The following is a 27,232-nucleotide window of genomic DNA, read 5'->3' as shown; positions in this document are numbered from 1 at the left end:
GGACTCAGAAAACAAAAGGCAGATTAAAAAAATAAATTCAAGACACTAGTCAATATAGCTGGAGAACTTTACTTTTATTCTTGAAGTTTTATACTAGGAAGTCAACATTTAATTTAATAATCCATTGTTCACAATTGATTTATAAAAAATTTAATCCTTAAGTTGTACATCAATATCCTATGACTCCAAATTTTATCACTCTCCTTCAAATCTGAAGAAAATGATTATTTTAAGTTCCACAGACAGCACAGTCCCACTGACATAACATTTAGTTCAAAGTCCTACACTCATGAGAATTAAGAATAGCCAGTATCAAACTGGCCTGAAACCTGATTGTGTTCCTGGCTCAGGATACCTGTAGTAAATTTGTAAATCCACACTAAGACACAAAAATAAACTAGGGTGTGATGTCATATAAAAAACTTTTCACAGTAGAGTAAAAATTAACATTAAAATGTTACCAAATTTCAACCATATTATGGTATTTTATCCAATTAGCTTTCAAAATGCCTGATTAACTGTGAATCAAATGCAAAGAACATCATGTAGGATTTTTTTTTTTCAAAGTTTGCCCAGCACTTCAAAATGGTTATGGAATTAATATAACTTTTAAAATGTCAAAGTATGCTATACATATTGCACTTTTCTGCTAGGCTGGGCTAGTATCTTCCATGGCAAGATACTAAAACTATTGAATAAAATACACTTTTAAATCAATAGGTACTTGATTAATTTCCCTGAAATTATCAACATCATTACCAAAATCTTCCAGGATTTTGTAAGATTTGATTCCTTAAATACAGTTTTAAAGTTTAACTTAAGGAGGGAAAAAAACCCTCATATATTTGACTTTTTATGTCCTTTTTTGGTCCTTCAATGACCAAAGAGAATTTTAAACAAATTATGCTTCATGTTTCTTGGCTTAATAAAAAGCTACAATTTCTATTATCCAAATTAAGAAAAAGTATACTAATCAAAAGCTATTAATTTTGAAATGTCTATGTAAGTCTGTCTGTAGGTCCCCTTAGAACCTTTCCAAGCTTTTATAATCAATTATAATCAATTTTAATCAATTATGTACTAGAATCAAATTAGGTAAAGAAAAACTTATTTTGCAAAAATAAAATCACTTCCCAATATGCTTGACAGAAACAAGCTATTCATTTTCATTTGTGTTCCATTGAAGACATAACTGAAATCTGTCCAATGGTTTATTTCCAACTGGTCCACTATGGAATTCTTCGGAATGTTTTAAGATTGGCTGTAGCTAGAGTTCTGACTTCCATTTGGACCCTGCTCTCCTTCACTGTTCAAGTGGGGAAGAAAGAGATGTTATACCAATTAAAAGACTCATTTTTAACACCCTGATAAGCCAACTAATTTTTTAAGTTAGTTACTCTGTGGTACAACTCTACAAAACAAAAGCATTCCTGATTGTAAGACACATATATGGAAAATTAAAATACAGAAGACTAACATTTGGTTTTATATTTTTATTCTTATGTAACTTGGTGCCCTCACACATAACAAGCATTCTGGAAGTTAGTGTCCATATACACTCAAAAAATTTAAATAAGGGTATGGGATTTCATTGTCATTACAGGTATCACTCAACATAGAGATAAGAACTTTTGAACAAATTTCCTATAAAATTAAATCTTACATATAAAATCTTATATCTACTAAATGTGATAATCAAGAAGTGTTCTTTCAAAAAAATTACTGTCCAAAGACATAATAAAATCACACATAAATACAACAAACTATAAGTCAGAAAGAAAAATGGCAATTTCCTGAAAAATGCTGAATACGTAAAATAAAATTAACTAAAACTGAAAATACCAGTAACTGTGGCAATAGGATTATTGCCTTATCTTGTCCATCATCATCTTGCAGCTTCAGGCCCTGCCACTAGTGGAGAATCACTCAGGGAATTTCTGCAAAAAATGCATCCAAAGGTAGCTGTTTGAATGACTGCCTTAAACAGCTCCTTGTAGAAGTCAAGTATTAATTCTTTCCAAACAGCAAGAACTTACTAGACTACAAATCCATCCTAATATTATATAACTTAGTTTTTTTTTATCATTAAGATGGATAGCATTTCTTTGTTTCCCTTCTGACAGTTTTTCCTACTCCAAATGATCTGATATAGTGAGTGCTAAAAACCACTGAACTAAATGAAAAGATCCTATAAAAAACTACCAAAGAAAACCCTTGTAGCACAAGTGATTCATAGTTAGCAAAATTATGTTACTATGTGCCATGGATCTTCAGGTCATTTAAAAGCCAGAATTCCTTATTTATAATATCAGATTGATCACCTAAGTTTTTGAAACCTGCTATTGAAATTTATAAAACAGGATAATAGCCATGGGGGGGCAGGGTCACAGAGTCAAATGGACAGGTGATACTACACAATTCTTTATCTTTGAATTTCAGATGAACTAGCCTAATTCTGTTCTGTTTAAATTAATGTACAGTATATAGCCATATGTTGAGGGATACCTGTAAGAGACCTGCCATTACATCAGGAAAAGTTAACAAATGATCAAATTAATGTATTTTTTTAAAATGAGACACTGTCAATCTATCATGTCAGATTTTTTAAAAAGTCACATAAATCATGAAGTTTGGAAGAAATTTCATGAAAATAATAAATACAACATAATCTATGAGAAAATATAATGTACATGAAAGATATAATTAAGTGTAATCAATAATTAAAATCTACAAAGTACCTGTTTGGAGGAGGTTTTGGTTTCGGCATCTTACTAAGAATAGTTGCCATCTCTTTTCGCTCATCAAAATTCTTCCACTGCTCATACAGTTTTAAAATAACCCTGATTATTTCCAAAATCTAGAAGTAAATATTTGAAAAGTTCTCAATGGCAATGTCAAGCAACATTTAGTATGTAAAAAACACACATCCTCAGAAAAGAGTGAAAAGATAGTCTCTGTCCTTAAGTATTCAAGTTAAATTAGGCAATCTTGTTAAACTTGAAAGCAGTATTTTTACCACACTGCTCTGTAGGCTTCTCCTTCTACCCTCTCATCTTTTAATAGGTATACCTTTCCATCCTTATCCATCTCTGCAGTTAGTTTTCTTCTATCTGCTGATATCTTGAACCAAAAAATGTGAGGTACTGGCAACAGAGGTCTAAATCATGAAGATATTCCTTCATGTATGTATGCCACTACAGAGTACACTCTTCTAATACCGATTGGGTCAGACAATTCAATGGGAGTTGGTACATGAAAGACATTGTTTTATTTCTCTGTTAACTGCTCTACACAAGTTAAGGTGCTCAAAAATTGGCAGCTATAAATCTGTCAGATCCAGTTTCTAAATTAGCCCTCTTTCTCATCTGAGTAGACCTCACATTGGATTGATTCTAATGCTATCAACATTTCAGGAGAAAAGGCAGAAAAAAGGGCAAAACCCATTTTGTCAGGAGACAGGCTGTGTTACAACAATTTAGAGTAGTATTTGATGGTCTCTAAGTAGCTTTTAAAATAATCCTGAAAATTAGAGGCAGCTTTGCAATTAAGCAAACCAAGTTTACCATTCTGTTTAAACCTAAACCCAAAAGAGAAATATCACCTAAAGAGTCAACATCAACTCTTTTTACCAAACTTGTTTCTTAGTATTTTTTACCAAAAATCTTAGCCTGGTGAACATCATAGGATTTTAGACTCATGTTAAGTAAATATCATATTAACTTTAAAATGTCAAAGTTTATATTCAACCAAGGGAATTTTATTTTTATTTTATTAATTTATTTTTTAAATGTTTTAATTTTTGTTTTAGAGAGAAAGTGCAAGAAAGGGAAAGGAAAGAGGGAGAGAGAATCTTAAGCAGGCTCCACACGCAGTGCAGAGCCTGAATTAGGGCTCGATCTCACAACCTTGAGATCATGACTGGAGCCAAAATCAAGAGTTAGACACTTAACCAAATGAGCCACCCAGGCACCCCTCAACTAAGAGAATTTTAAAGAATACCTTCTCCATATCCACAGAAAGCTCAGCAAACCACTGTCTGGCATCTTTCTGCTGAACAACACAAGCTACATGTAGACAAGCTAGAAAGAAAATGAGAGAAAAAGGCCCATGTTTAACCACAAATATGGAATGCAGGGACTTAGAACTAAAGATATTCACTTAAAATTTTCACGTGCATTTTCCAATATTCTTTTTAAAAATTACATAGATTTAGCTAATAGTTACCAATAACTATCCCATCAATTTAATGTAATACAGAAAAAATTACTAGACTATATTAAGGTTCTTGACATCTCCAGCTGCTCACTGTGTACCAGTGATAGTACAGTTGCTCTGAGATTCAGAGCATGTTAGGAAAAAATTCAATAAGGAAACTAGAGCAGGGAAATGATCCCTGAACAAAGGAGTGGTCAAAATACATCCAGGAGTCAGTCTGACACACACACACACACAGAGCGCCAATAATATTCTGATAAATTTCAACTGATTATATTTTGATATTTCAATTACAAGAAGTGTGTGCCTACTTAAAGTTACCAGCACATGAGCAAGTCAGGCAAATACTGGGCACCCCAGTAACGAATTCAGTGTTACAATCAAATGGAGCTTAGAAAAAAATGTAATGCCCTATATACAATATAATTACAGTTGACCTCTGAACAATATGAATCTTAGGGGTGCCAACCCCTCTGCAGTTAAAAAAAAATCTGCAGGTAACTTGACTCTCCAAAAACTTTACTAATAATCTACTCTTGACTGGAAGCCTGACTAAATAGCAGATTAACACATATTTTGTGTATCTATTATATTCCTTACTCTTATAATAAAGGAAGCTAGAGGAAAAATGTTGTTAAGACAAGCATAAGGAAGAGAAAATACATGTACAATACTATAAAAAAACCTGGCTGTAAGTACAAGGCCTGCACAATTCAAATCCATGTTGTTCAAGGGTCAACTATATACACATTACACACACTATAAACATTAAAGGAGCCCAAAGACAACAATCTACATCATAATTTTGCCTGATATAACTCCAACAAGCAGCTTGGCTACACTGAACTCACACCAGCTTCGTAAGTTATATTACCCTGGTTTAGTTAACCATACGATTTTGTTGAGGATGACATTCTAAGCAAACAGTGACTCATATGTGAACTGACATACTGGTTGCCCCAAGTTAAATGAAGCTGTAAAGTAGGGTGTAGGCCCTGATGGGACTGAAAAGCCAAAGGACTGAAATTAACAGGTAATTAAAATACAGTGGGAAATGTCATAACAAGGAAAACACAGAGTAAATTAGAAACAAAAAAAGACATCCTAAACCCAGACTGAAGTGATATAGGAAGTTTGGGCATAGGGAGGGTTATTACTAAAGAGGTGATATCTGAGACAAGTCTTAAAATAAGGTGAGAATGTAAGCAGAGAATGGTATGTACAGGTTAAAAGAAGTTGTGTATTTTATCCAGAAATTGAGTGGTAAAAGAATAGGGGGAAAATCAAGATGACAAAATCTTGGAAATCAATAGGAAAAAGAGAAAAGAAACTAATAGGTGCTTAATATATGGCAGGCATTACTGGTGTTCTAGAAGATATCTCATTTAATATTTGCAACAGTTCTGTATGTAGTATCCCTAACATTTTGCAATTAAGGAAACAAACTCAGCAAGGTTAAATACTTTTCCCACAACTGTAAAGAAAGCAAAGTTTAAACCTAGAACTATCTGACTCCAAAGACTATGTTCTAACTAACCCATTACACTGCCTTCCACAGATAAACAAATTGGGAGCTAACTTCTCCCTCCAGCAAGGCACTGACTACAGAGGCTCCTTTACTGTTTTATTTTTATTTATTTATGATAGTCACACAGAGAGAGAGAGAGAGAGAGAGAGAGAGAGAGAGAGAGAGAGGCAGAGACATAGGCAGAGGGAGAAGCAGGCTCCATGTACCGGGAGCCCAACGTGGGATTCGATCCTGGATCTCCAGGATCGCGCCCTGGGCCAAAGGCAGGCGCTAAACCGCTGCGCCACCCAGGGATCCCCCAGAGGCTCCTTTACTGAACCTCTGAGGACTGAAATGGGCTCAGGAAATAAATGACAGGCCCAGTTATTCTATATAATTTACAAGTAATATTAACAGGCTTAATTCTGAACTTTTTCTCCTAAACAAAAATGTTCTATTCAAACACTGGTCAAAATGATTTTAAATGATTTAAAACACAAACTTAACAAGAGAGGGGAGTGAAAGGGGCAATAACTCTGACCTCTGAAAGCTGCATATTATTAAAAGTTCACATGCCAGGATTAGTCTATTATTTCATGAAATGTAAGAACATAGAGTATAATAGGGTGAAATTTCTTTTGGGATGACCTAAATAAGCTTATAACAATTTAACTAATAAAGAAATACCATGCTTACCTACCTAAAGCTATCATGAAAGGAGGATACAGTAGGCAAAGATCCGTTCTGTAGGTATCATTCACTATCCTCCTATAGAAATGTAAATCATATTATTACTGAAATCAGAACCACCTTATATGATTGTACATCTCCCTCCAGAGAGGGCCAGAGTTCCCATCTTTGTACATATTTATTTCTTTTAATATTATTGAAGCATAGATATAAAGGTGAAAACATCAAGGAAAAAAAAGATGGATACATGAAAATGACAATGAATAAGCATTTTTTAATGGATAAAATTACAGCTAAATAGATTTTAATTTTTTATTTTTTTGCTAAATAGATTTTAAAACTTAAAACCTTACAGTAAATTACAATATAATGATTTTTCCAATTTTTCAAAAATTAGAAAATCAGAGGAAACCATAAATTATACAATATGTATATTAAATACCAATACAAAGCATTCTATTTGAAAACCTGTCTTAATTTTTATGTAAACAATGTTTTTTATAAGAATCAAATTTTAATGGAAATAATAAATAAGAATCCTTACCAATTTAGCATTTATAAATATAGTTAATTAAAATTCAACGAGCAGATATTTCGCTCAACATACAATATCTTGGGGCACTAGTTTAATTACTTTAAAAATACTAAACTTGATATTCAGTTGTCAACCTTCCTAGCTAATAACATGTTACACTATGAATAACTTCTGTTCTAATTACCATGCAAGGGGAAGCAACATGTCTTCTTGGCCCATGTCCTGCACATACTGGAGCAAAGGTCTATAAGGATGATACACTATCAAGCAACAATCCTAGAAACAGTTTAAAAAATGTGTATTGTATAAAAACAGATTTATTACAACACAAAAGCTTATCATTACCCAACTGATTTATAATTGTGTATTTCAAAATGTATTTCTCTAAGTCATGCTTGCTTCCCTCTTATTCTCTTAAGCAAGCAGTATGGCAGCCCTAAACTCTACTATAATAGTGAAGGCAGTGCTCTCTCTGGAATATACCTTGGTAAATCGGTTGGCAGTCAGTCAGCATCCATTCCCTTAGAGACTCAAAGTGTCACATCTGCAACACACTGAAACCTCTTATTAGCCTATAAATCCATAATTCCCAACTGGAGGAGCAGAATTCTGCCAAAGACATAATCTATCTTTAAATAACACCACACACATACACAAATTGTGCAAATAATTTACAGTGGCTTAATGTCCTGACTGGTTTGCTTGTAATCCTTTTACCATAGTTACTATAGAACAGAAAAATTTTTCATCCTAAGTGGGATATATAATTATTTTACAGGCTTGTGAGAGGATATAGGTGATGATACCACTAGATACTGTGATTTCACCATCATGTATAACTTGGATGGTTTTAAAATGCACCTCCCTACAAATCATTTCTTTAAATATTTCTGACTTCACTGTAGTTGAAAGTAAGTTTTACTTTATTAATCATAAGGAAGTAATATACTTACCATTAGTTCTAAAAGATAGAATTCACATTCTAATATCTGTTTTAAAAAAAAGATTACAAATGTCAACATGAAACAAATTAGATGAGTCTACTTAGTCTAACATAACAATTCATACATTAATGTAACATAGATTTTTACCAAAAAATTTTTTAAATCAAGAAAATATACACAGTAGTTTATATCAGAATGAACATGCCCAATAAAAATTACTTTTTTACTACCATACAATGCAGGAAATTATTATTATAAAGGATTTTAATCCTTATAGAAAAGTCAGCCTCATGTAAGCATTACTACTTTACTTTAAAATATTCTGTGTAAACTTCAGATTTTCCAATATACCTTCCACTCAACAAATGCAAAAAATGCAATTATCTCTATTTATGTGTTATTCTTATATTACAAATCAATAAAAGGAAAGAATACTGAATACAAAACAAAAATATACAATTTACAGAGATGAAGAAATCTCTTACAAGTTAGGAAAAGGAGATGTCTATTAAAAATGTTAATAGAAACCTTCTAAATTAATGTAAAGTTTCAAATATGGTTTTCATATTGTTACATTATAGTAGTTCTCAGTCCTAGCTGCACACTAGTATTGGGAGCTTTTAGAAAATACCAGTCCCCAGGCCTGAAGCCTAAAAATTCCGTTTTAGTTGGGCTGGAGAGCCCCTGGTATTAACATTATTAAAAAGTTCCCAAAGTGATTTGATGGGCATCCAGGCTTGATAACCACTGCTATTAAGTACCTTTTTTTAAAAAAAAAGTTAGAACTTAGCTTTAATTTAGAATTAAAATTTATATTTCTGTAGTATTTAAAACTGCCATTTATAGGAAACTGTTCAATTTATTCTAACATAAAATGGAGCTAGCTTATACAGCTTTGAAAACAGGTTTTTGTTTTTTTTTTATAACATATACTTACATGGTTCATCCTATAAGGAAATTCCTTTGGAAAGGCATATGAAAATCTAGTTTTTACTGCAGAAAACAAAAAAATGACTTAAACTAAGAAAATGAAAAAGTAAATTAAACCAAAATTTCTTTAACACCGTGTAGAATATTAGAGGAAGGGCTAAATCACTTTTAGTAAGAGCTCTTAGAGATGCTTAGGGACCCAGATTTTGTTTTTTGTTTTCAGGCAAGTAGAAAGCACTAAGTGGCAGGAAGCCCTAACTATATTACAATTAAGAGAGAGCTTTAATTATATACTTCATGTATTAAGAAAGGGTTCTGCTGCTTAAAAAATAAAGGGGTTGGATAAAAAAAAAAAAATCACTTAGATTTTTTTCATCTCTAAAATCTTTCCAGCTCTAGAATGATATTGGTTTTATTTTTCAGTAATTTAGCTTGGAAGGAACACCAGTTATATATGTATTCATACATACGTTTATATGAATTGAAAAGATAATACAACCAAAGAATGTTAATAGTGGTCATCTGAGATTTAAGGATTTTAACTAATCTGTACTTTCTATAATAGATACTTTCTTATCAAAAGATACATTTTAATAAAAGTATAAACATACATCCAAAATTCTCCAGCACTTTTCCACACCACGCACAAACATATAGTTATTACTCTTCTTTGTCACTAAGTACAAATGAAAAAAACTGTTGATTATAAATCCTCTATGTCCTCAAAATGATAAGTATACACATTTAAGTACTACTTGAGAAAACTGTATTCAAATCACTATGATGCCACATTTCATCAAGGGACTGACTACAGATAGTCTCTAGAGGATCTGTTCTGTGATTTCTTTCATTTTTATAAAAACCAAGACCTCACAAGGATTTAAATTTTTTTTCATTTAGCCTACATACTTTATTTTCAAAAAGTTTTATTTTGGGGCAGCCTGGGTGGCTCAGCGGTTTAGCACTGCCTTCAGCCAGGGGCCTGATTCTGGAGACCCAGGATCGAGTCCCACGTCAGGCTCCTTACATGAAGCCTGCTTCTCCCTCTGCCTGTGTCTCTGCCTCTCTCTCTCTCTGTCTCTCTCATGAATAAATAAATAAAATCCTAAGAAAAAAAAGTTTTATTTTGTAAACTGAGGAATCTAACAACTAATTTAGATAGGTAACATCTGCCAAGATTTGAAACCTGAGCCATTTCAAGTTGACTTAGAAAATTTATACTTAAGCTTTCCTCTTCTTCTTTATTTGAAAACATACCTAATATTAAGGTTTCTGAGTTTTACAGATCCTTCTGATCTAAACAAGATATAAAGTATACAAGTAGGAACGCCTGGGTGGCTCAGTGGTTGGGTGTCTGTCTCCAGCTCAGGGCGTGATCCCCTGGTTCTGGGATCAAGTCCCACATCGGGCTCCCTGCATGGGGCCTGCTTCTCTCTCTGTCTCTCATGAATAAGTAAATAAAATCTTTTAAAAAATTAAAAAAAAAGTATACAAGCAAAATAGGTACTTAGATGATAACTAATCAACAAAGTAACATCTCTGTACATAAAACAAATCTACATCCCCAACTCTGAGACCTTGACACCTAACATTAAGATTTACCTGATACTGTTAGCCTTTCTTCTATTCCATGATAAAATTGATTTTCTATCATCTTCTAATTCTTTTCTAATTTGTGAGGAAAATTAGAATGAGATTGCTTCTTTCTTATTTGTATATTCTCATTCTCTATTGCTACCTCTACCATGTGTGTATTTGTTTTTCATCTGCTCAACTGACAGTCTGTACTTTTCTTTTTGTACCCTTAACCATTCCTCCTCCAATAAATCTGTCCCATCACTTATTAAATGCTCAAATTTCTCTTAAAAACAAAAACACATAAAACCTCTACCAAATTATATTCCTCTGCTTTTTAAAAGTAGACTATTTTTTAGAACATTTTTAAATTTATAGAACTGAAAAGGTAAGAGAGCTCCTATATACTCCTGTTATGGGCTGAATTTTGTGTCCCCCCAAATTCATATATTGAGGCTGCAATCACCCTGTGATAGTATTTTGAGCCACCTCCAGATTTACGGAGTTATGGAGTTAATTAGGTTTAGATGGGGTCATGAGGGTGGGGTCCCCATGACAGGATTAGTGTCCTTATAAGAGGAAGAACAATCTCTCTCTGCCATGAGAGTACAATGAGAAGGCAAGCTGTCTGCTTGCCAGGAAACAAATGGCCAATCATGGAACTGATCAAGGCAGACACTTTGTTTGATCTTGGACTTCCCAGCTTCCAGAACTGTGAGAAATAAATGCCTATTATTTAAGCCACTTAGTCTAAGGTATTTTGTTAGAGCAGCTGGAAGAGACTGAAATAACCTCCCATCTGATTTCCTTTGTTTTTTTTGCTTGTTTGTTTGTTTTGTTTTGTTTTATGATAGTCACACAGAGAGAGAGAGAGAGAGAGAGAGGCAGAGACACAGGCAGAGGGAGAAGCAGGCTCCATGCACCAGGAGCCCGATGTGGGATTCGATCCCGGGTCTCCAGGATCGCGCCCTGGGCCAAAGACAGGCGCTAAACCGCTGCACCACCCAGGGATCCCTGATTTCCTTTGTTATTAACATCTGATATTAGTATGGTACATTGTTTAATTAACGAACCAATATAAATACATTATTATTAATTAAAGTCCATAGTCCATAAACTATGGACTATCTCCTTAGTTTTTTCCTAATGTCCTTTCTCTGTTTCAGACTCTCATCCAGGAGACCTCTACATTTACTTGTCATGTCTCCTTTAGATTCTACTTGGCTGTGACATTTTTCCAGACTTTCCATGTTTTGATGACCTTGGCAGTTTGAGAGTACTGTTACTTTCTTTTTCAAGTAAAATTTTGTTGTTTGACCCTCTACTGGAATTTGTTTGATGTTTATTTAATATTTAGATTGGGGCTGTGGGATTTTGGAAGGAAAGATGAGAGAAGTAAAGTGTCATCGCATCATATCAGATGAGAGCTACATGCTACTAGTGATTTATCACTGTTGAAAAGGACCTCAATCACTTGGTTGAGGTAGTGTTTGTTGGGTTTCTCTACTCTGAGGTTATTTCCCCCTTCCCTTTTTATAAAATACACATTAGAAGGAAGTCATTATGCACAACCAACACCTAAGAAGTGGAAATTTATGCTTTTCCTCTTTGAGGGTGTAGTTAGCTACATAAATTATATTAAATTCTTATGTAGTAGAGACTTATCTCTTCTCCCCCCATTAATTCAATAAATTATTTACATCAGTATAGACTCATGGATTTTTTTTATACTTTGGGTTACAAGCCAATATTACTTTTTGTTATTGTTATTGTACAAATTCTTCTGTCTTTAGTCATTGAGCCCTTTCAGTTGAATTATTTGTCCCTTTGACATATCCCCATTAAGGTAGGTGTTTTGTTTTGTGGATTTTTTTTTTTTTTTGAGCACTTCCTTATTTATTGGCATTAATGCTCCAGGTCTGTCTTGTATAGTTCCTGTCCCAGTCATTTCTCCAAGGAGACCTAGTTTTGTTTTGTTTTGTTTTGTTTTTTTAATTGGAGAATGGTATTAGAAACAAAGATCTAGGCCCTAAGAGAATTCATTACTACTGGGATGTCATTATAGACTCCCTCTAAATCTAATCAATCATTGCATGGATCTTTCTGGTCTCCTCTTATTTGTATATTCCATTCCAACTGTGAGAAACCTGGCTCTCAACATCTGCCATCCATTTACCATGGATGTATCTATTTACTGGAATTGTTCAATTTCAGATACAAGTATAAACAGTACCCGAATTGTTAACTTGTACCCACATTAAGTATCAAATCTCTCAACTAGAGTATAGTGCTTACATCCAGTTCCTTTTGCCTTTAGTCTTATAAATGTACCTCTTCCCAAAGTTACTTAGGTCAGCAACTCCCCTTACCTACTTTACTGAAATTATTTCATATATTTGTAATATAGTTAAATTCTCCTTTTCTCAGCACCTACTCATTTCTTAGTTCTTGGCCATCTCGCTTCAACTCCTACCCCATAATGTCTAATGAAGGCGACATTCTCTCTCAAAGATCACAAACCCAAAGGTCTGGTTTTTTTCCTTTGGTACTTATCTTCGAAGCAGCGCAAAGACACCAGGCAACTCTTTCTCTTAAAATTTATCAAGTTCAAATTTCTGTCATTGGTCTCACATTTCTAAGAGGTTCTACACTTAGAATGTCCAAGACTAAATTCAACTCTTTCTAAAACTCACTTATCTCTTCTGTACCACCTTCACCTTCCCAATGCCCAGGCAAAACACCTCAAAAACCATTTCTGACTTTTCTTAAATCCTTGCTTTTCAAAAGTCCTGCTGACTCTATAATGCAAATCTAGCTTGCTTGTTCTCCTTGCTGGGGGCCAAAAACATCATTTTAAGCCTTCAATAGTACTCGCCTGGGTCACTTCAATAACTTCAAAATAGTATTTTTCTACTTTAAACTTGTTAGGTTTTATTTCTCACAGCACCCCGTGGTGATGGCACTGACTACAGTTTGCAGTTTTTTAAGTATTTCAGAAGGATTCTTTTGGGTAGTTTTTAAATTGTGGTAAAATACACATTATATAAACTTTATCATCTTTACCCATTTTTAAGTATGCAGTTCAATATTAAGTATACTGTTTTTAAATTGTGGTAAAATACACATTATATAAACTTTATAAGGTTTTTAAATTGTGGTAAAATACACATTATATAAACTTTATCATCCTTACCCATTTTTAAGTATGCAGTTCAGTATTAAGTACCTTCACAGTTGTGCAACCATCACCACAATCAATCCCCTGAACTTTCATCTTGCAAAACTGAAACTCTGTACTCATTCAATAATTCCCCATTTCCCCTCTCCCTCCAGCCCCTAACAGCCTCTATTCTACTATTAATTTGATTATTCACACTATTAAATGGAATCGTATAGTACTTCTTTTTGTGACTAGCCTATTTTACTTACCCAAATGTACTCAAGGTTCATCCATGTTTTGTTTTGTTTTTTGAGATTTCATTTTTAAGTAATCTCTGCACTCTACATGGGGTTCAAACTTACAACCTTGAGATCAAGAGTCATATACTCTACCAACCGCAAGCCAGGTGTCCCAAGGTTCATCAGTGCTGTAGCATGTGAAAAACGTGAAAATCTGTCTACCTTCAACTCACATTCTCCTCCAATTTAGCTTACATTATTCTGCCAGATTTACCTTCCTAATGCACAATTCTGGCATCATCCTCATGTTAAGAAATAAAGCCTTCAAAGGTACCATGATTGTTAACAGAACAAATTTCATGGTCTTCACTGAAGGCCCCCTATTACCTGGCCTTAGTCAGGTAGAGCTTTTCCCAGCAATTTCTTTACTGACCATTCACTGAATGTAACTCATTAGTTTTCTCTATTTTTGACCACACTATTTGATATTCCTAGACTATCTTTCTTTCCCTTACATTTCCCCAGGGTCAATGTCCATCTTTCTTTACCAAATTCTATTTAAGCCCTTCCAGATTTATCTAACATAACCTTTTACCACTCAAATATTCGCTGCAGTCTCTAATTCTCTATGCCACTTATTTTTTCTTTTGTATTAATTTTGTATATGCATGTCTTATGTTCTCGTCCTTAAATTCCTTGTATTTATCTTGTATCTACAACTGCAACCAATGTGGTGTTTCTAGTGATGATAAAATAACACTGTTATTGATGCTAACGAGTAGGCACTGAAGTCTACTGAATATATTATGGACTGAATTGTGCTCTCTGCCCCTGCCAAATTCCAATGTTGAAATTCGGAGATATTCGAATGTGACTGATTCGGAGATAGGTAATTAAGAGATACTTATGGTTAAATGTGGTCATAGGGGTGGGCACAAATTCTATAGGGCTGGTGTCCTTAAAAGAGTAAGAAACATTAAGGGTACACACCCATAGAGAAAGGGCCATGTAAGAACACAGCAAAAAAGGTGGCCATCTGCAAACCAAGAAGAGAGGGCTCAGGAGAAACTAATTTATTAACACCTTGATCTGGGACTTCAGCTTCCAGACTGTGAGAAAATAATTGTTGTTTAAATCACTCAGTCTCTTAACACTTTGTATGGCAGGCCTAGCAAACTAAAATGCCAAGCAAGATATTGTTCAGAGTTTTACTGATATTAACTCCTTTGATCCTCAAAACAAGCCTTGAAATAGATATTATCATATTATCTTGCAGATGAGGAAAATGAGACACAGAGAGGTTGTATTTTGCTCAATTTGCCACACAGAAAGCAAGAGGGCTGAAATTTGAAATCTAAGCTATAGGGGCCTATATAATAAACTAAACTTTTTCAAATAAACAAAAATATTCTACTATGACAATTTCCTATTCATTAGTAACCAAACACTGTTACAAATATACCTTTACAGTTCTGCATGAGAAATAAACCTTAGGAACAGGTATCTTTATATATATATATATATATATATATATATTTTTTTTTTTTTTTTTTTTTTTTGAGAAAGGCAGGGAGAGAGAGTGCACATGCATGAATTGGGGGGGAGGAGTAGATGGAGAGAAAGAGAGAATCTTGAGCAGGCTACACACTTAGTGCAGAGTGATGCAGGGCTTGATCTCAGAACCCCAAGATCATGACCTGAGCTGAAATCGAGGTGGATGCTTAACCGAGCCACCCAGGCACCCCAGTATTTTACATTTTAAAAAATATACACCTTCTAAAAAATCTGGAAAACAAAAAATGCCATTAAGAAGAAAATAAGGCACCTAAAATCCATTACTTACAGATAAGCATTGCTAACATTCTGGATCTCCTTCCAGTTGTTTTTGAATTTTTAATAACTCAATTTTACAGAGGGCAATTCAATACTTATCAATACAATGTGATACATCTGCTATATAAAATTCTATGGCAAAAGTGATTACTACTCTGCTATCCTTAAAAGAGTAAAATATGGCATGGAAGACTACACTCTTTTCAGAAAATGGAATGACCCAAAAATATGAAAATTTAGTCAGCTTCACAAACCTAAAACCAAAAATCCTTCTGCCTCTTCTATGTAAGATCACATAAATTAAAAAAAAAAAAAAAAACTACATTATTTTTCATCTTTTGTTAGGTGCTACCTTTGTTCTTAACTCATGAAGATGGAGCATAGCATAATGTTAATACCTTGTATACAATATTTTATAATCACTAGTCTATATTGTTATTTCCTTTAAAGACATGACTCAGAGACAACTAAACCCCACCTTTTTAGAAAAAAAACTAAAGCCAAGAGGTAAAGCTATTTGCTCAAGGCTATATAGCTGCTGCTTAGAACTGTGGCTCACTACTATAGTCAGCATTTTTTTTTCCTGTACCATGTTTTTCAATATGAAGGCAAAATACATAATTACCATCAAATTATTGTTACACAACAATACACAACAATAACTAAAGAAACAGTTTACCCAAAAGAATGACACAATGGCTTAGTCATTATGAAGCAATAAAATATAAATAAAACTGGGAAATAAGTTTTTCTTTACTTTTATTAGTTAAAATTAAGAGCCACTGAGCTGATGTTTTTGGACAATAGCTAACTATCCATTTTTAGTATTAAAAATAATGTCCTGGACATAATTCTCTAAGTGGTCTTTTAAATTTTTGTATTTTAACTTTATTTTTAGCCAAATACACTAGCCATAAATATGACCACAAGAGATTTAATAAACCCAACCAATCTTTCACAGGTCTCATAAACTGAAAAGCATTAAGGTCCTGTGGCACTTTTTTAAAGAATTATATCCTTAAAGTAGTATCCTTTTACACTTACATACAGAAGTAGCAGCAGAAATCAATCTTGTATTTGAGACTACTCCAAATTCCTAGAGAAATAAAAGTGAATGAGATTCAGGTACATGGTAAGCCAATGAACCTAAAGGTATCTGGGATCTATTCAAAACAAAGTATTTCCTTTGCCCCCCACCATGTTTGTAGTCTGTCATTCATCGTCTACCTATTTGAGGCATAAGGTACTTAACTCTCTAAACATGTTACTTTTTTTTCCCCTTATAATTGCTGCAATAGGACAAATATTTAAATAGTTTTGTCATTTAACATTGAGAGGTACCAAATTAGAAACCAAGCCCTAAAGTAACAGTGCCAGTTTCCTGCACTCCAATTAGTTTCCAAAAAGATTTTTTAGATTCTACACTTAATGGCAAGAAAAATATTAAGTATGCTTCCTATTCAACTGAACCTGGACTAACAAATAGGTACTTTATGCTATTTAGTAATAAAGCAGTTGAATCTCAAAAGATAAACTTATACTATCACCAAAAGAATTCCAAAGACCACAGAATCTATTATTCTATTTGAAAGAAGACAAGAATGATAGAATAATAGAATGATACAGTATAAGACTTTTTTTTTTTAAAGTAGGCTCCATGTACACCCAGCCGAACACGGGGCTTAAACTCACAACGCTGAGACCAAGACCTAAGCGGAGATCAAGAGTCCAATGCTTAACTGACTGAGCCACCCTGGCACTCCAACATACAATTTTTTAAAAAATAATTTCAGCCTTATCATAAAGCAAGCTTTTTTTTTTTTCTTTTTTGAGAGTGTGACTGGGGATAGAGGGTGGGGGGGAAGGGCAGAAGAAGAGGGACAGAATCTTAAGCAGACTCTGTGATGAGTGTGAGCCCAACGCAGGGCTCTATCCCACAACTCTGAGATCCTGACCTGAGCCGAAATCAAGAGTTCAACACTTAACCAACTGAGCCACCCAGGTGTCCCAGGACTTCTGTCAGTTCCCATTTCCTCATATACATTGTCTCATTTAATATGATTAACTAACCAGGACGCCTGGGTGGCTCAGTGGTTGAGCATCTACCTTCAGGGCATGATTCCCAGATCCCAGGATCAAGTCTGGCATCGGGCTCCTTGCGGGGAGCCTGCTCCTGCCTCTGCCTATGTCTCTGCCCCTCTCTCTGTCTCTCATGAATAAATAAATAAAATCTTTTAAAATAAATAAATAAACCTGAAACCACAGTAACTGAAACTAAAAAGTAGATGCCTCAGACATCTTAAAAGTCATTTCTACATAATTCCCATACAACTTGACAAAACACAGAAAGATTTGGTCACAGTTAAAATTTAAAAAATAACGCTATAACCAAATATAAAAGGATACTTTTTTTTCCAGGAATAATTCTTTCTTTTAAAGTAATCTGGACACCCAATGTGGGGCTCAAATTCATGACCCCGAGATCAAGAGTCATATGCTCTACCAACTGAGCCAGCCAGGCAACCGGATCCAGGAATTATTCTTTTTTTTTTTTTTTTAAAAAAAGATATAATTTATTTATTGAAATAAATAGAAATGAAGATATTACTAGCATACACCCCCAGGAATTATTCTTTATCCAAAATTCTTTTTTTTTTTTAAGATTTTATTTATTTATTCATGAGAGACACACAGAAAGATAGAGGTAGAGACACAGGCAGAAGGAGAAGCAGGCTCCATTCAGGGAGCCTGAAGTGGGACTTGATCCCAATCCCGGGACTCCAAGATCATGCCCTGGGCAGAAGGTGGCGCTAAACCACTGAGCCACCCGGGCTTCCCTTTATCCAAAATTCTTAAAGTGAAAACTTTCACTCACTAAATCATATAACAAAAGATATTTAACAAACTAAACAAATTAAAATCCCCAAGTTAATTTTCTAGAGTAGAAATTTATTAAAAGATTTTGTCTAAAAAATAATAATAATAAAAGATTTTGTCTAGATTTTCCATACTGGTTGTGCTTCATAATACATCAAATGACATGGTAATATTTGGAAAAACCACTTCATAATATGAGCTTTTTATAAACACTTTCTTTTCCCACTAAAGAGCTTAGTAACAACAACAGGGCTGGTTCTCTCCCTTTAAAATACCACTTGTAATTAGAAAATCATAAACCTCTAGAAAGTCTGTCTTAATATTATTTCCTAATAGAGTCAACTCTCATTACTTTAGGTAATATTTGGAAAACATGCCTTAAATAATCCTAAATAATGACTGGAGCAAAACTAAATAAAAATTGAGTGCCAAAGGGAATTATAAACCTACTAGGTTTAAATTACATTTATTTTTCAAGAATACAATTATGATTCTAAAGACATCTAAGAAACATAATACAAAGGTTTCATAACATTAAGAATACATATATTATGATGAAAATCAGTCTATATATCCTATTACTGTCTGGGTTTTAGCTGTGCTCTCTCAAAATTACCGAAAAAGAAAATAAGGTGAGCAGAGATTGGGTCTCAGCTCCAAGTTCCCATCTCTCTTCCCTTTCCCTCACTTAATTTCTCTACCCTCACTGCCCTAATAATTCCTCATTGGAATCTATATGACTAGAGCCACACTCATCCTTGCCTTCCCTCCTGCTTTCTCTATGGTTTGGAAGGCAGCCATTATCAGATGGCAGGGAGGGAAGACAGTAGGACATAGGAAGCATATGGTGAGAAGGAGGCACATGGGAGGAGGTACTATAATACAGGTTATAGTAAAGAAGCTGTGGCACTTATGGAATACTACTTAGTGCCAAACAGTAAATGTCTTAGAGAACCTAGAACAAAGCAGTTAAAAGCATGCAATTAGTAGCCAGACTCCCAGGGTTCAAAATACTGGCTCTGCCACTTACCAGCTCTATGAATTTAGGCAAGTTTCTTACTCTCTATGTAACTCAGTTTCCTCCTTTATGGAATGAAGATATTACTAGCATACACCCCATTGTTTGTTATAAGGATATTATGAGTCAGTTATAGTTTAAAAGGACTTAGAATAGCACTTACATTTACATAAGTAGCATTTACAAATTTACAAAGTAAATGCTACATAAGTGTTTGTTAAATGAATGTATAAAGACGTATATCTTTGATTTTGTATGAATTTCAATACTTTGCATAAATCTCCATCTGTCGTTATTTTTATACAGGTAATATGAAAACTAGGGCAGATTAACCAATGTGCATTGTGTATACTTCAATGAAGAACAGAAAACTATTTCATACCTCTACTTTGGATGCCAAAAACACACATGTAGGAGCCATTAATACAGGATCTATACTTTTCAGAGAATACCTAAAATATGATGAAAACAAAGTTAAATGTCATTCATATAGAAAACATTCGGAAAAAACAAGATAACTCAATGCAAGCACATGATTCATTTATTTATACTAAGGTTCATCAACATTACGTTAAGCGTTTCAAACAGGCGTAACATAATCTCAAAATAAAAGTCCTACCTGGCATAGAATCTCTTGAAATAGACCGTAGCAGTGGCAATAACTTGTTGTCTTAATTTAAGATGTTCACCTAATGCCTGAATAACTAAAAGAAAAATAATAAAGTTTTAAATGTTCTTTTGTTATCATTATGATATTAACATTGAACAATAACTTTCATGTGGTAAATCATAACTATACTAATTTTTAACAAAGAGAAAAACCTACATATGGTTTAAAGCTCTACTTGGATCACACTGGGTTAGGACTAGGATTTGCAAATCTGTTAAAAGAATATAAATATGCATAAACAACAATAAAAAATAGAAACTGTCCCCAAAGCAAACACTATTCTTATATTAAGAAGATTGAATGATAGGTATTTCCCTCTATCTTCTAAGTATTTTCAGTGTTTTTCATATTATCTTTAGAAAAAAGCAAAAGTAAAATATTAGACAGCTATCAAATTCACCTCAACTACCACTTTATAAAGTTTATTAAAAAGTCCATAATGAATTCTCAAAACAATAGAAAGGCAGGTTTCCAGAAAAGTGAACTGGTTTTAGAAAGATCAGGTAACAAAGCTACATGGCAGAGCAAGGATCTTCTGAGTCTAAACCCCCTTCCCTCCAAAGCAAACTTGGAAGATAAAAATGACCAACATAGGAGGTCAACCCAAAGAATCCATTTATCCTCAAAATACTTGCTTTAGCCAATCTTAAATTGACTTAATAACATATTATAAAGGTTTAGAGAGATTAATGACACTTTCAAACTATCTTGAGTGTCCCTGACATGTAAGATTCACAACAGACTTTATATCACTTAGAAAGATAAATATAAGTTATGAAAAGAATACATGTATAAATAAAAATGTTAAGTAGGGACTAAAACAGCTCACCATAGATTACTATACAAAAGTTTTAATTCAAAAAAAAAAAACAAAAACAAAAGTTTTAATTCAGAGGTAAACAACTATACCATTTCAGTTATTTATTTTTTTTTTACCATTTGTAAAAAATATTTGTAATTTCCAATACTCTTCTTCTGAGAGAAACTTTAAATCCTTCTGGCGTTCCTTCAACAGATCTTGTTTATCCAAAATCCATTGCAAACTAGAAGAACAAAGATGTTAAGACACGTTACAGAAAATCAACTAAGACACAAAAAACATTCTAAGACTGAACAAGTTGTGAACATTCTAAGAAATACAAAATGCCAGAAGTAAACTCAGAAGACAGTATTTTTCACATTTCTTGAAACTGAGAATTATCTCACTAATGAATGTAAATATGCTCTGAAAAAAATTCCACTCTAATTTTGTCTTTTTCATTCTCTTTCTCACTACCTTACACTGTTATTGCATTGGTTTTAAGACTCTGATATCAAGAAAGATCTCACAGTCAGTGATGCCTTAGGCTTTTAATTGGCAGCACGTTTATTTTTTTCCTAGTGATACATAAAATAATAGTATAGTTATTTGGCACTAAATGATGATACCTTAGATTTGAAGTATCTTTTCTTAGTTGTTCATGAGTAACTACAGTATTTAATTTCTCGACTTCACAAATTCCAATCATGTTAAAAGCTGCTTTGTAATTTATTACACTAATAGCCTCCACTTGCCTAGTTAAGTCTACTATTTTTAACCAGATATGAAATTGAAATGACCCAAAAAACCACTCTGCAACTTGCCTTTGTCACTCAGTATGTACTGGAAGTCTTTCCATGTCAACAAATTTGTTATTCAGCATCTCTTTAAATCGCTGCACATCATTATGGATGGATTATTTATTTAGTTAATTCCTATTAACAGATATGTAGCTTATAATTTTTTATTATTAAAAATAAGACTTTAATGAATAGCTTTGTACTTCACCCTTGTACATTTGGTTAATAATATATTTAAAAATAATTTCCTAGAAATAGAACTGATTGGTTGGTTTTGCTGATAACTTTGACATTTTCAGTATGTATTCCATACATCATACCAATTTCCATTCCTATTAACAGTACATGAGAGTGTTTTAAAATATTTAAACCCTCTATGGGTTACTGTTAATCTTTTAAATACTGTACAACTTAAAGGCAAAGTAGTATCTTACTGTTTTAGGGGATTTTGTTTTTTAGTTTACTTCTGAGGTTAAACATTTTTCCAGGCCTTATTGGCTAAATACAGTTCTTCTTTTGTACACTGTAATTCTAACAACAGTTTTTCTAATGGGATGGTCTTTTTCATGATTAAAAGATTCTCATGTAATTTGCAAATTATGGATAGTAAATCATTTGTCAAATACACTGAAAACATTTCCCAAGTTCATGATCTCTTAATATTTAATTATTTGTAATACAGAAATATGAACCACTCAACACCAACCCATTTTGTACTTTGATATTATGCTTGTCACAAATGGGAAGGCCTTCCCTGACACAAAATGACTAAAAAAAAAAAAAAAAAAAAAAAATCACCTACATTTTCCAATCACTTAAGGCTTTTTTCTTTCAATTTTTCTTATTTCTATGCCATGCTATTTTAAAACATAAAATTAAATTATTGAAAAAAATTAAATTATTGAAATCTGGTATGGAAAATACCCTCCTTGCTGCTTACTATTCTTTAGAAAATTTCTCCATATTCTATTACATTTATTATTCTAAGGCTTGAACTTTTGAAGTATGTTAAGTCCCAAAAAAGGAAACTCATTCAAAATTGTTTGGGATTGCATTAAATTTACACATCAATATAGGGAGAAGTGCTATCTTTACAACACTAGAATTCAAACTCCATTTATTAAAATCTTTATGTTCTACTACAGAATTTAAAAATTTTCTTCCTATAGATCCCGCACATTTCTTTAGTTTATTGTGTATTTCATATTTCCCACTGCTATTGTATTTTATGTTTCCATCATTCATTTAAAAGAAAGCTCTCCACTTTTACATTTTGTAACTGGTCACTTTATTAAATATTATTTATAATAATTTGTCTATTAACTGAATTTTCTGGTTAATTTTATCTGTATAGGATGACAATTTTGTCATTTTTTATATCTCATTCTATTAATTGTATTGAGTAGCAATTCAGAACAATGTTAAGCAGGCACTCTAATTTTCCTAATGTTTCACCATTAAATATCTCTTATCATTCATGCTTTGATGTTCTTACCATGTTAAGAAAGCATCCTATTTTAGTCAAGAATAGATGTTGAATTTTAATAGACATCTTCTGATGCCTTCACTGTTTATTAACAGATTTCCTAATATCGACTATATTTCTACAAAATCACTACCTTTTTTAATTACTAGTATAATGTTAGGCTCTACTTGTTAATACTTTATGATGTTCACATCAATATTCAAAACGGAGACTGTTCTTAGTGCTACCTTTGCTAGATTTTATCAATGTTATTGTAGCTTCATAAAGAGAACTGGAAAGCTTTCTTTCAGTGTGAACTGAAATGATTTCAGTAGCAGATCCTCTTGAAAATGGGAAAACATATACCCATGAAATAACGTGGGTATGGAGCTTTTTAAATGTTTTAGCTTTCAACTTTATTACCATGGAGATAACCCAAAGGTACATTTGGATTTATTTTTCTCATTCCTAATTTTGTATCTTTGTATCATCCCTCTTTTCCTTGATTCAAGTAGCTGCAGTTTAGTCTACTGTTTTGATTTTCCCTCCCAAAGAACTAGCTCTGATATTTTCTATTTTTTCTTTTAATTTGTTACTGTCAGTGTTATCTTTAATAAGTCTTTCCTTTTTTCTCCCTAGGATTTATTTCACTATTTTCTTCTTTATATTCTTAAGTAGACTATTTTGATTTATTTTTATTCTTTCTGTTATTCTGGATTTTAGTTTATAACTTTGGCTTTGGTTACATCCCATAAGTGGATATACATTGATCTCATGTTATTTACCTGATATTATGTAACTTTATTTTCAGTTTCCTCTTTGATACAATAAAGTATCCAGGACAGATTTTGTACTTTATTTCTTTTACCTCTTCATTAGTTCATTCAGTGAGCCAGCTAGTATTTAGTGTCCTTCTACTTTTACTGCAGTAAGGTCAGAGAATGTGTTGTGCTTTATTTCAACTTTCTAGAAAATATTGATTCACTCTATTCTGGAATTATCGTTAACTCCATCCTCACAACCACTCAATGTTTTTAAAAAGATAAATTTCACAAATATTTAAGTTTTTCCTCACAGCACATAGAATGGAGGTTAAACCAAGAACACTTATAAATACCAAATCTCCTGAAATTTAAGATTACATTTTAAGATTCACCATTATTTCATGTGCTACTGAGAAACAAACTGTCATGCCCACTTCAGAAATGTTAAAATGTTCATCTTCAAGACATAACACACAGCATATTACGTGTCAGTTTTCCTCTTTTACCCAAATCTTTTTTGTTTTTTTTTTTTTGTTTTTTGTAATCTTCTTGTTGGTTGGTTTTCCAGAATTAATCGCCTTGTCTTTTTCACTTGTAACCTTTTGTAGATCATGATTCTTAAGAGATCTCAGTGGCCCCTTCCTCCAGGACTATTTGAATTGGGAGGCAAGGACACTTTGAAAAAAGCACATTTAATATTATAACAATTTTATATTTCAAGAGTGAAAAGAACAAATGTTATAGATCTTGTCCCTCGTTTGCTAAATGTTCTTACTATGCCAACAAGAAATCAAAGTATAATGAAAATACTTATCGAAAGGCAGGCAGAGTCTTTTTTTTTTTTTTAAGTTGAAAAATGTCTGTAACTTCTGGTAATCAACAGCTAGCTACCTATCAATTCTTCCACTTTTTTTTTTCAAAGTTTATCAAAATGCTACCTCTTCTTTAAATACTCTGTACTTAAATTTTGCCCAAGTCGTTATTACAGTGAGCAAAAACAGCGCAAAATAAAAATATGATCAGAAGTAACGTTACTACAGAATCCCAACTCCGCAGCACCACTTTACAGCAAGAGGAAAATCCGCTTTTCTGAAAACAGGTTTCCAAACTCACTGTTTATTTTTTCTTCTCTTACGAAGGACTAGAAAACAGAATGAATAGGAACCCATCTTCTTCACAGAATCACACCTTCAATCACAAGGACTAATGCTCTCTTGGCATTAAGATATATTTACGCTAAAATATTATAGCAGCGGCTTCTGCTCGTCTTTCAACCGGACAGTGGAAAAAGCCTAGTCAAAGTTCAAGGAGTCCCATCACTCACCTTTCGGCCTAAACAAATGTATTTAAGGGAAAATGTTTTTTGTTTTGTTGTTTTGTTTTGCTTTTAACATTACTCTAGTTCTTTCGTGGTCACTAACAAAAACAGAAACTGATGAAACGGTTTAAAGAAATCGGAAAAGTCACTGGAAAATAAACGTAAGGCACAGACTAATGAAACGGATAAATTTTGAGAGCGCTTGCCCTGTACCTTACCAACAACATACACCTCCACCTGGGCGTAAGGTGGCGGCGGGAGGCGGTTAGAGAGCAGAAACAAGACAGTCCCCACCGTCTCCTCGGAGTACTATCAGATCCGCTCAGGCTAGAAGGTCATGACAAAAGACCACAATGCCGACTCCGGGAGGAAGCCCGGCAAAAGCGAAGCGCAACTGTCCTCGAGCCGGCCTCACAGTCCGGAGCTGTGCCCCACTGGCCATACCTGCGCCCACCCCACCCCACCCCATCCCACCGCATCCCATCCCACCCATCTCACCCCATCCCACCCATCTCACCCCATCTCACCCCATCCCATCCCACCCATCTCACCCCATCCATCCCACCCCATCCCATCCCACCCATCTCACCCCATCCCATCCCACCCATCTCACCCCATCTCACCCCATCCCATCCCACCCATCTCACCCCATCCCACCCATCTCACCCCATCCCACCCATCTCACCCCATCCCACCCCATCCATCCCACCCCACCCCATCTCATCCCACCCCACCCATCTCACCCCATCTCACCCCATCCCACCCCATCCATCCCACCCCACCCCATCTCATCCCACCCCACCCATCTCACCCCATCTCACCCCATCCCACCCCATCCATCCCACCCCACCCCATCTCATCCCACCCCACCCATCTCACCCCATCTCACCCCATCTCACCCCACCCCATCTCACCCCACCCCATCCCATCCCATCCCACCCCATCTGACCCCACCCCATCCCACCCATCCCATCCCACCCCACCCATCTCACCCCATCTCACCCCATCTCATCCCACCCCATCTCACCCCACCCCATCCCATCCCATCCCACCCCATCTGACCCCACCCCATCCCACCCATCCCATCCCACCCATCTCACCCCATCCCACCCCATCCACCCCATCCCACCCCGCTTCCAGGCCTAGCTTATCCAACAGTCCCAAGTTAAACTCCTTCCTTCCAGAAAGACCGAACCTCCTTGGCCCCCTCCCTCTCCCGCTCACACATCCCCCCGCCCCCCCCACCTACCCCTCGAAACGCGGCCAGGGGGCGGGGAGAGGGGAGTCGCCAGAGAAAAGCGCATCCCGCTTCCGGCCGCTGCCGCCTCCCGGGAGACCCCGCGGCGCTCGGGACAGGGGCCGGATCCAGGCCAAGGGGAGTCGCAGGCCCGGTCCTCACCGACTCCCAACCACAAACCCCGGGAGAGAAGACGGAAGATCACTTACTAATGGGAGCTCTGCCAAAAGTTCCCTGCCATGGGACACAGCTTGCCCTGATAAAAAAGCACCAGCCGGCGGAGCGGCCCGCGGAGCGACCATAGACCCAGCCCGCCCGGTAACCGCGCTCCTGGATCTGATCTGCTCGGCTCCGCTCCGCGGCGGCTACGGGGAGAGGAAGAGGATGGCACTCTATTCTCCTTGACGCCGGCCGGCAACACTCCACACAGTAAACCCGTTCCTACGGATAAAAGTTCCGGCCCGCCCCGCGGTAGCGGAGGAAGCCGGCGGGGAGCAGCCAGCCTGTGGGCGCACGGGGGGGGAGGGGGGCGGGGGGGGCGGGGGGGGGCGGGAACTCGAGTTCACGGAAGGCTCTCGGCGGTCGGCGGCTCTCGCGAGACTTGCGTCCCGGTTCCGGCCTGGAGCTCGGGAGCTGTTGTCCGCGAGCCACGTCCG

The 27,232-nt window shown here is 35.1% G+C and overlaps 1 protein-coding gene across 2 annotated transcripts; it reads right to left on the bottom strand.

Annotated features, from left to right (window-relative positions):
* Positions 1 to 55: 55 nt before the first annotated feature.
* Positions 56 to 27,082, bottom strand: CCNC (cyclin C). 2 transcript variants are annotated; one of them, XM_041767679.1, is made up of 12 exons: positions 26,786 to 27,082; positions 21,130 to 21,236; positions 20,143 to 20,227; positions 19,906 to 19,975; positions 16,673 to 16,724; positions 8,829 to 8,884; positions 7,901 to 7,936; positions 7,132 to 7,223; positions 6,423 to 6,490; positions 4,000 to 4,079; positions 2,739 to 2,857; positions 56 to 1,306 (listed from the first exon to the last, which is right to left on the bottom strand). In XM_041767679.1, the coding sequence occupies exons 1-12, from the start codon at positions 26,815 to 26,817 to the stop codon at positions 1,252 to 1,254; spliced, it is 852 nt and encodes a 283-aa protein (XP_041623613.1). In that variant the 5' UTR covers positions 26,818 to 27,082; the 3' UTR covers positions 56 to 1,251. The 2 variants fall into 2 exon arrangements, with proteins under 2 accessions (XP_041623613.1, XP_041623623.1); XM_041767689.1 differs by lacking the exon at positions 56 to 1,306 and adding an exon at positions 1,479 to 1,937.
* Between the last annotated feature and the right edge of the window lie 150 nt (positions 27,083 to 27,232).

This window comes from Vulpes lagopus, chromosome 1 (assembly GCF_018345385.1).
Source record: "Vulpes lagopus strain Blue_001 chromosome 1, ASM1834538v1, whole genome shotgun sequence".
Classification (NCBI taxonomy): domain Eukaryota; kingdom Metazoa; phylum Chordata; class Mammalia; order Carnivora; family Canidae; genus Vulpes; species Vulpes lagopus.
This window is presented reverse-complemented; position numbering and strand designations above follow the sequence as displayed.